At 42.7% G+C, this 13523-nt stretch overlaps 4 protein-coding genes across 11 annotated transcripts in view; 1 reads left to right on the top strand and 3 right to left on the bottom strand.

Annotated features, from left to right (window-relative positions):
* The window catches only part of LOC311042422 (NACHT, LRR and PYD domains-containing protein 3-like), a 447659-nt gene that overhangs the window by 31469 nt on the left and 402667 nt on the right, over positions 1-13523 (bottom strand). For 4 of the 8 annotated variants that reach the window (XM_084053148.1, XM_084053153.1, XM_084053152.1 and 1 more), the window contains exon 1: positions 6607-6729. The exons of 3 other annotated variants lie outside the window; for them this stretch is intronic. The gene's annotated coding sequence lies outside the window, so the exon portion shown is untranslated. Of the gene's footprint in view, positions 1-6606; positions 6730-13523 lie in introns of those variants that run through there. One more of the 8 variants, XM_084053149.1, reaches the window with a different exon arrangement.
* The window catches only part of LOC311042423 (NACHT, LRR and PYD domains-containing protein 3-like), a 118698-nt gene that overhangs the window by 31444 nt on the left and 73731 nt on the right, over positions 1-13523 (bottom strand). The gene's annotated exons all lie outside the window — the stretch shown is intronic.
* The window catches only part of LOC311038761 (protein NLRC3-like), a gene marked incomplete at its 5' end in the record, with an annotated part of 96916 nt that overhangs the window by 31445 nt on the left and 51948 nt on the right, over positions 1-13523 (bottom strand). The window lies entirely within an intron of this gene.
* LOC311041897 (piggyBac transposable element-derived protein 4-like) lies at positions 7941-12524 on the top strand (the record flags this gene model as incomplete). Its single annotated transcript, XM_084052379.1, has 5 exons — positions 7941-8610; positions 9442-9513; positions 9871-9939; positions 10552-12122; positions 12489-12524. The coding sequence occupies 5 exons, from the start codon at positions 7941-7943 to the stop codon at positions 12522-12524; spliced, it is 2418 nt and encodes an 805-aa protein (XP_083908505.1).

The following is a 13523-nucleotide window of genomic DNA, read 5'->3' as shown; positions in this document are numbered from 1 at the left end:
TTTTGGTCTGCCATTGCCCACACAACTAGGAACCAATCGCCGTTACAGCCCTCTTCTGTATACATGTGACCTACGGTCGCTTATCTCCCGATTAGGGAGTCTTACTGGTATATTTTCACAGCATTATCTAATGGTATGATTATATCCTGTCCTTGTCCATTTATTTATTTCTGTGTTAGGATGTAAGTGAGATGTCCCTGTACAGTGAGACACCAGTGGGAATCCTCTGCATCGATCCAGAAAGCCCGCAGCTCAACCCATCCAAAGTCGGGATCATCTTGGAAGGGAGTATGGTGATGGAGGTGGCCAACCTGCCTCAGGCCGTCTGTCTTCTTTTCGGTCTGATTTATGCCCTGCACCTTGACTACCCGAAGCGCATGAAAAATACATGCAACTTCATACAAAAGGTAATGCTCAACTTGGGTAGAAGTGAGCTGCCACCCAAGGTTCGAAGCTTGCAAGATCAGCTGGAAGCATAAAACATGGGTTCAAAACTAACCACTTCATGTCTGTAGCAGTAGAATACTTTTGCACTTTTAGAGCAACATGAAGTGAACTGGCACCCCCGTACATTTGAATCACTCAATGCACTAAAAGTGCACTTATCCCGGCTTCACACCAAACTTCCAGATCAGCAACCATGTTTAGATGTTCCAGTTAAGTTTTCCTACCTCATGTGATTTTTCTGAGTCTTGTTCTGAGACTGAATACTTTGCTCACCTGTATAATGCACACTTAAAAGTTAACCATAAAGTCAGGTGCCCTTATAAGGACTGTGACTATGAATGCAGTGTCCACAGCACTTTCAAAGCACACAAGAGTAGAAAACTCAGGGAACAGAACTGGAAGATGTTTAATATAGCCATAATTGGTTGTGATTATGTTAGCAATGACAGTGACGCTGAACAAGATCAGCTGTCAAATGATGTTGATGATGATATGGAGAAATTAGAAGAGGTGAGTGAAGAGGCTAGTGAGAAAGAACTTTGTGATTTAGAAAACCAGCTTACGCACAACCTAGCATCACTTCTGTTAAAGATGCACGCAGTTCTGCACATACCAGAGAGTTCTGTGCAAGAAATAGTACAACAGCTTTGTCAATTCAATAAGCTGTCAGAGCCACTTCTGCATAACAGAGTGAAGGCTGTCTTGAAGACATATTATCCAGACATGGATGAAACCATTGTGAAAGAGGTTACTAGTCCTGTGTCAGAAAGTAACATGATAGCATTGTGTGCTAAAGCAGGACCCCTAGGAACTACTAAAAAGAGAGCAGCCTATGTATGCAGAGAGTTTCCACTGGTAAACCCACTAGAATTTGTTGTGAAAAAGGGGAAAAAAACAGTTGCGTATGTCCCCATTATTCCCATGCACAAAAGTGACGTGTTGAACAAAGCCATGTCAGAAAAAGTGCAAGAGGAATACAGAAATCAACACTAATCAACTTGAAGAATTGCTCTGATTTAATGTTTTTGTTTTGTTTCCTTAGTTTTCCTTTTGGTGTTTTTCCAATTACCTTCAAAGAGTTATGCAAAGATCAGCTGACAGTATAAAAGGGGTTCAAATAGTTCATAACTAAGCACTTTATCTTCAGCCTTAAGTGTTATTCAAAGATCAGCTGACAATGTAAAGGCTTGTAAATAGTTCTAAACAAAGCACTTTATCTTTAGCAGTAGTATACTGTTAAACTTTTAGAATGTTTGCTGTACTGTTTACGGTGTGCTTTATTTTATATTCTGTATACACAAAGTACACACAAAGTAAATGCTCATATAGTGTGGTACATACACATTGATTAGAGTACAATATGACAATCCAGAATGCATCAAAGTAACCCAAACCAATTTGACATGTTATCCAATAAGTCTGTATGTGTGTGTACTATTTGTGCATGACTTATTCATGTAGGCTGCAGCATACTGTATGTGTATAAAACATTTTTTGTATTTTGTGTACATTTTGCCTTAAGCTTGTTCCATTAATGTTCGTCCATTTGAAGTCACCTGTTCTGTTGAGCACCATTTAAACAGAGTGTAACATATTGCTGCTGTCGGGCAGAAACCTTGTATGCCCATATCATCATCATCTTTAATCACACATCGGCACTGTGAGCTTGTACAGCTATTTTCAATATTTTAAAATGTGCTCTTACTATTAAAGTTTTGGACAAATGAGGCTTCCAACCGACAGCAACAATATCAAACCATGGAGTGTGATTCATTGAAATATTGACCATAATACTGTTCAGATGTTTAAGCACTATACGTGCATTTTGTTCAACAGCACAATGATGTCATGTTTTATGTGAAAATGTAATGTCCTAACCCAGGACATGAAGGGCAGATGTTTTTTTTGCCATGCACTGTTAAAACGTAAAAAAAATGCTGGAAGTTGTTGAAGTTGGGGGGAGGGGGTAAGCTGAACATTTTGAAACCAAAGTTCAATGGTTGAAATAAACAAAGTCAATGTCATATTGTGTATTTGCTTATTTTATTTAAGATGCTAAGTGGAGTAATGTTTTGAATAATTAACTTTGCATTCTTAGTTATTAGTACAAAGGTTTTTTAAGTTCAAATAACTTTGCAACTTAGTGCATTGAACTTAACATTCTTAGTTATTAGTACAACGATTTTTAAGTTAAAATAACTTTGCAACTTAGTGCATTGAACTTAACATTCTTAGTTATTAGTACAAAGGTTTTTAAGTTAAAATAACTTTTCAACTTAGTGCATTGAACTTAACATTCTTAGTTATTAGTACAAAGGTTTTTAAGTTAAGTCAACTTGGCATTTAGTTTATACAACTTAAATGCTTCAAGTGCAGGAAACATATTTTTTTTGAGTTGAATATGACTCAAGTTTTTCAATCACATAACTCAACTGTTTTAGATGCAACCAGTTTCCTAAATTTTTTTAAGTTTATTGAACTTCTCCGGGTTAACAGTGTGGTTTTGAAGCGCTGACTTGTCGCAAAGGAGGGGGGGTGAAGCCATGAAGCTATGCGACAAGTCAGCGCTTCAAAACCATGTGACTTCCATAGCTAATGAATTGAAACGGCTTCACCCCCCCCCCCCCCCCCCCCCCCCAATGAAATATGCCTGAAGCATGAAGCACTTTTTACTTATGTTTGTGAGCCAGGCCTTAGACCTGCAGCTTGTTAATCTGGCAAACACACTGATCTCCTGCATTACACCTGTAGCCTATTAGGGAGGAAATGACCAGATGTTGAATGAAGCAGCTGAAAAGGGAAATGGTTCCGCCCTGGAGAAGGGCCAGGAATAAGGTGAATTGGTGCAATTATTTTGTTGTGATTTTACAACGATGTCTAAACCTAACCTTATCCAAAAAAATATGCCTAAACCTTAACACCACAAAAAAGAAAGCCTTTCTACCAGAAATGTTTCCTGTCAGATAATAATAATAAAAATAATAATAATAATAATAATAATATTTGTCTGTCTGTCTGTCTGTCTCTCCTACACTGTCTCCCTCTCAGCTTGCATACTGTCTCCCTCTCAGCTCGTATGCTGTCTGTCTGTAGTGAATATTATACAATGGGTGTGAATAACACACCTGTTATCATAATTATTGCATGCGTGTGACCTTAGTCAACCTTTAACATGTCTCTGAAAGCCCATGCACCTTCTCTTATTGTAAACGTAGTAGTGTACTAAATTTAGGGAACTTCACAAAGTTTGTGTCCTCTGAGTTTAGGGAACTTCAGAAAGTTTGCGTCCTCTCTTATCTCAGCTTAATCAATTAGTGTTAAGCAATTTGTGTAGAAACATTAACAAGTTTGCAGAAGAACACGGTCATCTACAAGGACCAGATGTTCATCTTCCAGCGAAATCAACGGGGAGGCCATTTGCACCCTGCAACGCACAAGAGGCTTTAGCGCTTGTGCAAGAAGAAGAAGAAGAAGAAGAAGTGGCCTTCTGTAACCACGGCACATCCTGCTACCTTAACAGACAGGATGTCTGTGGGCCTTAGATGCTGCGTGTTCCGCTAACCACCTAACCATGAACTTTTGCACCCCAGATCACAATACACATATAGAGAGGCTTCCTTGATTGCAATCAGTTTAAATCGTCCATTTGAGACCGCCTCAAATGGGATGTTCCACATTGAACTTGTATGTATATATACGACTGTCTGTCTTTCAATACATTTGAACATGTTAACCTTGGACGCTTGTTTGAGACTTAATGTGTTCCCGATCGATCGCTCCTCTTCTTTGCTGCTACAACTGAGACATCACCTGGTATTTTCCTATGAACTTCTCTCATCCACATCATCTGACCAGACTTTGAATGACCTAGAGAAATAAAATCATTACACTGTCTCTCCTACACTGTCTCCCTCTCAGCTCGCATGCTGTCTGTCTCTCCTACACTGTCTCCCTCTCAGCTCGCATGATGTCTGTCTCTCCTACACTATCTCCCTCTCAGCTCGCATGATGTCTGTCTCTCCTACACTGTCTCCCTCTCAGCTCGCATGATGTCTGTCTCTCCTACACTGTCTCCCTCTCAGCTCGTATGCTGTCTGTCTCTCCTACACTCTCTGTCTCTCAGCTCGCATTCTGTCTGTCTCTCCTACACTGTCTCCCTCTCAGCTTTCCTACTGTCTGTCTCTCCTACACTGTCTCCCTCTCAGCTTGCATACTGTCTGTCTCTCCTACACTGTCAGGAGAGACATTGTAGGAGAGACAGACAGTATGCAAGCTGAGATGGAGACAGTGTAGGAAAGACAGACAGCGACTCACTCTTAAGATAAAGTATGTCACGAGGAAAACTTGAAAGAATATTCGTTTCCTTTAGGATTGATTGAAAATAACTTTATACTAGATTTGGACCCCAGCATCCCTAATCTGGAGGGGAACATTCCCCAAAAATAGCCGATCTACAAGCTCACAACGCCTTGCTAGAGATGTGATGTAGTAGATGGAGGATAGAACGCACCAAGTACAGTGCAAGTATAGAGGGTCTAAATTGTTAAACTGAAGTGATGTTGATACATTCTGGGGGAGCGAATAGGGAGGGGGTGACTCTGAAACAACATTCCTCTGTGTGTGGGTGTAAAAATAATGATATCCAGATGTGTACAGTATTGAATATGTGTGTGTGTGTGTGTGTGTGTGTGTGTGTGTGTGTGTGTGTGTGTGTGTGTGTGTGTGTGTGTGTGTGTGTGTGTGTGTGTGTGTGTGGGTTGGTGTGTGTGTGTGTGTGTGTGTGTGTGTGTGTGTGTGTGTGTGTGTGTGTGTGTGTGTGTGTGTGTGCGTGTGTACGTGCGTGCGTGCGTGCGTGCGTGCGTGCGTGCGTGCGTGCGTGCGTGTGTGTGCGATGTAGGGGAAGAAAAACTCCATTCTATTATTCAGCATGTCTGAACCACATCAATCCTAGCCTCACTATTCATTTGGCAAAAAAAAGCTGATCTACAAGTTCACAACACGTTGCAATGCACCTCTTTTACAGTAATTTAGACCACTGTGGGCAATAGAAAAGTAACTGTTGCATACTGTGCAACGGGGCAAATGTATCATTATTCTTTACTGGGATGAAACACTGGTAATGCTTGAAATATTGTGATGTAAAGTGGGCTTTATATTCCTTTTTTTGCCCCGATGGCAACTTTCAAGACCTCCTCTCTTAAAAAACATAATTCCCTCTCCTCTCCGCCTCTCAGACCATTGGCTGGTCACAAAAAAACATTCACAGTTCAGAAACATGAGAACCAATCAAGAGGAGGTGAAAAGACATGATAACCAATCCAGAGGAGGTGAAAAGACATGAGAACAGATCTGGATCTAGAGCGGATACAGAAACGATCTGTGTGTCTGACTGTGTTCCTGCGTGAAAATAATTTGGTTCCATTTGTACACTCTCAGAGTTACAGATCTGTATGGAGCCATTTGGTTTCATTTGCACACTCTCAGAGTTACAGATCTGTAAGGGTCCATTTGGTTCCATTTGTACACTCATGGAACCAAATGGACCCTTATGGGTCTATTCCTGGCCATTCCTACCCAGACCACCCTGCACACACAGATCAACAATCTGTCTGTAACATACGTCTCAATACAGGGCTGTCATAGCACGCGCGCGCGCGCGCACACACACACACACACACACACACACACACACACACACACACACACACACACACACACACACACACACACACACACACACACACACAGTGAGAAGTAACAGGAAACACATTCTTGGCTGATGACTTTATACAGAGAATTTCAGACCATTGTGACAATGATGTATGATGGTGTCACATGGCAACACATGCTAAGAGATGAATACAGCCGATCTACAAGCTGTAGATTTCACAGTTGCGATGTGAGCTTGTACATCTGCTATTTTCAGTACTTGACACTGCCGTATAAATCGAGCGTTGCTGTGAACAGAACTGAGGACAATCTGTCCTCTTTTACTCAAATGCAATGTTGTTCTCTGTCTCTCCTTTCTGTTGTCAACCTTGCAAATAACTCACAGCCCAAGTATTTAACATTTTATTATTATTACTATGATTATCACTTTAACTTGACATGCACCTATTTGTGTGGTTTTAGAATAGAAAGAAAATACATTTTACTCACTCTTTTCAGAAGTTTTAACAGCAAAATGTCCATCTCCTGTCTGTCTGTCTCTTGTTTGCCATATGTCGTTATTGCGTACATGCAAACGTTCCCTCTCTCTCTCTTTCTCAACAGCAAACAACTGGAATCTTTTCTCTCTCTGCCTCAATATGGTCTTGCGTCTGACTGATGAGGAGGGAGGGGTTGTTTGTGCAGAGAGAGAGAGAGAGAGAGAGAGAGAGAGAGAGAGAGAGAGAGAGAGAGAGAGAGAGAGAGAGAGAGATAAATTGTCTGTTACTCCATAGATAGACAAAAACAAGAAAGCCTTAAAGGGCAAGACCACTTTGGTAGAGGTTTGGGTTGTGTGAATGATCAATTTCTAATCAATGGAGCAATTATTTTTGATTTCTTGTCCATCTTTGGAGTTACATCATGGCAAGGTAACTACACAACCCAAACCTCTACCAAAGTGGTCTTGCCCTTTAAGTGAATACATTTTTAGACACACTGAATTCACTAAATTAATGTTTACCTAAACTGCAGGCTTCCTGCACTATGCAGGAGAATTATTGTATTCCAGGGCATGAAAAGACGCTTTTCCTACAGCAGATTACATAAATATAATAGCTGTCCTTAAATGATCTCGTCATCTAAATTTCAATTCAATTCAATTGTATTGTCAAATCACAACAAGTTGTCTCAAGACATTTTACATGCAGAGCAGAGACCCGACATTGTCCCACCCTGAGCAAGCAATTTTCCGACAGTGGCAACGAAAAACTCCCTCTTAACACATTGACTGCCTAGATCGAGTTATCTCGATATTAAGAATCCAGCGCTTGACTGCCTAGATCGAGTTAACTCGATATTAGGTCTTTTCATTGGTATAAGGTAGATTGCAATCTTCCACAACCTGTGTATTAATATTAAGCTTCTACGACAAAAGAAAAGTCACATGATCGCAAAAGTCACATGATCTGAGCAAAACATTACAAATCCGGGTGCAGAACAACAGTCCCTGTGGCATTCTAAACAAACAGTGAGCAGAGACGGACGGACAGAGAAATAGAGTGAGAGAGAGCGAGAGACAGCGACTGAGAGACAGAGAAAGAGCAAGCGATCGTTAGTTAGTTAGTTAGTTTGGTAAAGTTAGGAGAGGTGCAAGATATATATATATAGGTGAGAGTAAGACGTTTATATAGTATAGTAGTACATAGATATATAGGTGAGAGTTAGGTGTACATATTTATAGGTGGGAGTCGGACTCGGGAGTATAGTTTTTAGGCGAGATGCGAAGAAAAAGCAAGGCCAAATGGCCTCGGAGAGACCCGACCCAAAGAACTATTTTGGAGACAATGTCCTTCACTGCTCCCCCGGGACCCCCATCACCACCGGGACCACCATCACGACCTGTGGAGGAACCACGACGACCTGAGAAGAAGCCGTCGGCGGTGGCGTCTTTCACCGCTCCCCCGCGACCACCTTCGCCACTAGCTGGGGGCTCCAAGGAGGTGAAGCAGGCGGCGTCTCTCACTACCCCCGAGGGATCTATTGACGTGAAGCCATCTCTATTGGTGAAAGATACCTATGTCTTCACGTCAGCAGAACCCTCGTGGCGACCACCTCCGCCGCGACCACCTCCGCCGCGACCACCTCCGCCATTGGAGGGATCCGAGGAGGCGAAGACTGCTCCCCAGGGATCTGAGGAGACATCGGTGTCTTCGACCGTCCCCCGGCGCGGGCGGCAACGACCACGGAGGCCTAAGAAGCAACCACCCCCCCCACCACCTCCCCCACCACCTGCGGAGGTATCTGAGCCTGAGGAGGACACGAACCCACCGGTACCAGACCCCGATCCCGGGCACCGATTGCGTCGTAGCAAAAGACCGACTCCGAGGACCGTGTCATATCGCCCAGAACCAGACACTACTGACGGTGAAGAGAGCTCCGATTCGGATTGTTCTGGCAGCTGGGAGCCAAGCGAGCCAAGCCCAAGGAAACATTGTCTGGATCCGTTTACCAGTGGTAAGAATATCCTATATATATATATATCTTTTTTTTTTATCATATTTTACCTTATGGTTGTACTCTGAAAATAGCAGATCTACAAGCTCACAACGCCTCGCGCTGCGACGCGTTGTGAGATTGTAAATCGGCTATGTTTTACCTGATATTTGTATAAAGTCTGTGGGGCACTACTTACTTATATCAACATATAAAATGGCACCAAACCATTCAATCGCATCACAACGTAGTGCTTTTATCTTGTTATGATCATTGAATGGTGCCATTTTATATTTTGATGAATTGAATACCTATGAATGGTTTCATCCTTTTTAGACAAATTGTTTGACTGGGCCTCTAACAACTGGAGGTGTGTGTAACACCTTATTTATATATGGACAATGTAGAAGCCCGGTGTGGATTTCTAGGATATTGCACTCTGGGTCAGCCAGTTATAAAATATGTATTTATTTTATTCTGTATCTATTTATATGCATGTGATTTATTTGAATATGTTGACGATGTAGCCTATGAATTTGTTGACTTGTAGATCTGGGGTTTTTTTTGGGGGGGGGGGGGGGTGGCATACTTCAAAGGGAAGAGGTCATGTCATGTCATGACAACAAATGTTTTGATTTTGTTGGGGGTCGACATGAGGCCATGTCAACAAAGTCTTTTGTAGTGTTGTGGGTCACATGAGGACATGTCAACAATGATTTTCAAATCCCTTTGATGGCTTTAGTTTTTGGGGTGGAGGCCAGGTGCACCGAGGCCCCCACCATCATAATAAATTTCATCAAAGGTCCCCTTATGTCCACAACATCAACAGTGTTTGATCTTGTTTACTTTCAGACGACGAAGATGAGTCTGATGAAGCAATGGCGTCGTCATCTCATCATAGGCCTACACAGTCTGCTAGGAATGGTAAGTCTGTTTCAAACATTTTCATTAGACAGTTGGTTTTTATAGATGCCATTTTCTTCATCACGTGTCCATTTGGTTCCATTTGTACACATCGTACTGTAATGGTAGCCTTGCCTAACCAGGCTACTGTATTTGGTCATTTAGGGCTAAACTCTGTTTGTGTTTGACACAGTGTCATACATATAATCTGGTCATACAATATAGACAAACACATACAGAGCCAGCCCTGGCTAAAAACCACACTCTGCAATGATACATGTCATTCATTCTAAGTTGCACAAAGTAATGCACCACCACCAGTGAATATAATTGTATATCTTATTTACCAAACTATTTTATGTTTTACTGTGATTTCAGACATGATGGATGTGGAGGAAGCAGGACCATCATGTTCAACCGCAGTACCAAGTGTCCGCCGTGAAAGAGGTGAGACAGTTTTCACAGCTGTACCACACAACAGGATTTTGACAGTACATCATACAACAAACACATACAGAGCCAGCCCATGTCATTCATGACATGATACATGTCATTCATTCTAAAGTTGCCATGCTGGCAGTGAATATAATTGTATATCTTATTTACCAAACTATTTTATGTTTTACTATGATTTCAGGCATGATGGATGTGGAGGAAACGGGACCATCACCTTCAACCGCAGTACCACGTGACGGGCGTAAAAGAGGTGAGACAGTTTTCACAGCTGTACCACACAACATGATTTTGACAGTACATTTTGATTCAGTTTTAGTCATAGTCTGTTGAATACAATTCCACATAGTGTCATAATCTGGACATACAATATAGACAAGCACATACAGAGCCAGCCCTCGCTAAAACCCCACTCTGCAATGATAAATGTCACAAAATCATGTACCACAACAACATGATTTTGACAGTACATTTTGATTCAGTTTTAGTCATAGTCTGTTGAATAAAAGTCCATTTAGTTTTAGTCATATTTTCATATAAATCAACACTGCCACACAAACAAAAAAGATGTATTTTATGGTAATTGTGTATTTCTGTAATTCACAGGACATGGTGGGAGGCCGTCAGCTGTAGAGCCTGTGTGGAAGGACACAGATTGGGAACCTAGGGAGGACATCCCTTTCACTGCTAGTCCGGGTCCTAGAAATGCTGCGGCGGAGCTACATTCCACCATGCCTGTAGACTTTCTTTCACTTTTCCTCACTGATGAGCTGCTAGGGATGATAGTAGAGCAGACCAACCACTATGCTGACGTGTTCATCCAGGCCAGGAGTGAAGAAGAAGTGGCGCAGCATCCACAAAGCAGGGTGAAGGACTGGAAAGCGGTTTCAGTGGGGGAGCTGAAAAACTTTTTGGCCCTGTTGTTCCTCACTGGCCTTGTTCGAAAGCCTGTACTAGAGTACTATTGGTCGACCGATGACCCTGTACTCACTTCGTTCTTCGGCAAAAAGATGCCACGCAACAGGTTCCAGATCATCTGGCGGTTTCTCCACTTCACCAACAATGAGGCTGACGCTGCCGCTCACGCCGCCGCCGCTGCCGCCGCCGAAGCTGCTGGTGAGGTTGCTGTTGTCGACAGGCTTTGTAAAATCAACCCGGTCTTGCTGTACCTGACAGACAAATTCAAGCAGATGTTTGTTCCAGGTCGTAACATCAGCATCGATGAGGGGATGCTTTTGTGGAGGGGACGCCTATCCTTCAGAGTGTACAACCCAATGAAGCCCACCAAGTATGGAATAAAGTCCTACATTCTGTGCGATTCTGGAACGGGGTACTGCTACTCAATGAAGCCATATTCTGGACAGTACTCTTCCCTACCAGACACAGTCATCTTTCTGTTGCAGGGTCTTACAGGGTACGGGTTTTCGTTGTTCATGGACAACTATTATAACTCCGTGAAGCTGTATGAACTCCTCCTTGAGAAGAACACCCATGCCTGTGGTACCATGAGGCTAAAAAGAGGAGAACCACAAGCCATGAGGGATGTGACGATGTCCAGCCTGAAAGTGGGACAACGTAAGATGCTTCACAATGGCAAAGTGATGTTATTGGCCTGGCGAGACAAACGCATCGTTCGATTGATCACAACCCAGCACAAGGATGAGATGGGCACCCAGATGGTGAGGCAGAAAAAACACAGCGACAAAGTGCCACAGGAGAAGCCAGTTTGTGTCCTTGAATACAACAAGAGTATGAATGCAGTTGACCGACTAGACCAAAACCTAAGCTATTATCCCTTCATCAGGAAGACAGCCAAGTGGAGCAGCAAGTTTGTGGTCTATTTATTCCAAATCGCAATGTACAACGCATTCGTACTCTACAACACAAGGAATCCAGGTGGCGACTGTAAGTGCATGTATGACTTCATCCTCAGCGTTGTCAAGTCTTGGACCGCTGTGAGACATGCCCCTGTCCCAGCAGACCCGCCTGTCCCCCCCCCGGCCGCCTGTCAGCAGCAACCTCACCAGCAGCAACCTCACCAGCAGCAGCCTCACCAGCAGCCTCATCCTGCCCGCCCCTGCCGTCCCCCGGCCTCTCCGCCCCCCCCTGCCCCCCCCCTGCGTCCTTATGCACCAAGAAGTCGCGAACCTTGTGACCGATTGAGTGGCGATATGAAAGTCCATGAGCTTGTCTATTGTCCCCCCACTGCCAAAAACAAGCACCCAACAAAATGGTGCAGAGTTTGCACCAGGAGGGGAGAGCGGAGTGAGACAAGGTATCAGTGCAAAAGCTGTTTGGTACCCCTCCATGTTATTGATTGCTACCTTGATTACCATACTAAGGAGAAGTATTATTGAATCATTTTGATTGTATTTGTTTGTTTTATTTTCATTTTGTATTTATTTTGACTTTGATTTATTATGCTCTGAGCCAGCCAACAGTTGGCAGTGAATGTGCTGCTAATGTTTCTCACTGCCCCAAGGGATCTGAGTGCGTGATGCCATCTTTGTCGGTGAAAGACATCTATGCCATCACGTCCTCAGACCCTCACGGGGACCACCTCCGCCCTGAGCGATTGATTACCATACTAAGGAGAAGTATTATTGAATCATTTTGATTGTATTTGTTTGTTTTATTTTCATTTTGTATTTATTTTGACTTTGATTTATTATGCTCTGAGCCAGCCAACAGTTGGCAGTGAATGTGCTGCTAATGTTTCTCACTGCCCCAAGGGATCTGAGTGCGTGATGCCATCTTTGTCGGTGAAAGACATCTATGCCATCACGTCCTCAGACCCTCACGGGGACCACCTCCACCCTGAGCGATCTGAGGAGACATTGATGTGCTGGCCAGCAAAACACACAATGATGATATATTGTATTTTTTGTATGTTTTTTGTATGTTGTACTTTGTATGTTGTACTCCATTTTGTACTTGAAAGACATATAAAGTGTTCAAATGTGTCTGCCTGAGTCGTTTCAAACTTTTTCTGTAGACTGTTGGTTTTATATCATAGATATACAATTGCAAACTAGCAGGTCTTGTGTGCACAAATGGAACCAGTGAAATCAGTATCCTAATCTGAAGAAAACCTGGACATAGAATATAGACAGACACATACATAGCTAGCCCTATTTGACCATTACTGTCAACCCTACGGGTCCATTTAGTTCCATTTGCACACAATCAAGAGTTATGGGGGACTGATATTCAGTAATTGGGTTCTGTAGACTGTTGGTTTTATATCATAGATATACAATTGCAAACTAGCAGGTCTTGTGTGCACAAATGGAACCAGTGAAATCAGTATCCTAATCTGAAGAAAACCTGGACATAGAATATAGAAAGACACATACATAGCTAGCCCTATTTGACCATTACTGTCAACCCTATGGGTCCATTTAGTTCCATTTGCACACAATCAAGAGTTATGGGGGACTGATATTCAGTAATTGGGTGTTGTGATAAAAATAAGGCTGTATATAAAACTGTTTCACTATCTAAAAAGTCAAACATTTTCTGATTTTGCTTGGTTTTATGTCATAGATGCTATCTGGATCTCAGTGCTTGTCTGCATG

The sequence above is a fragment of the Gymnoscopelus microlampas genome, assembly GCF_963454915.1.
Source record: "Gymnoscopelus microlampas genome assembly, chromosome: 3".
NCBI classification, from domain to species: domain Eukaryota; kingdom Metazoa; phylum Chordata; class Actinopteri; order Myctophiformes; family Myctophidae; genus Gymnoscopelus; species Gymnoscopelus microlampas.
The sequence above is the reverse complement of the archived record's forward strand: the minus strand, read 5'-3'. Positions and strand labels throughout refer to the sequence as shown.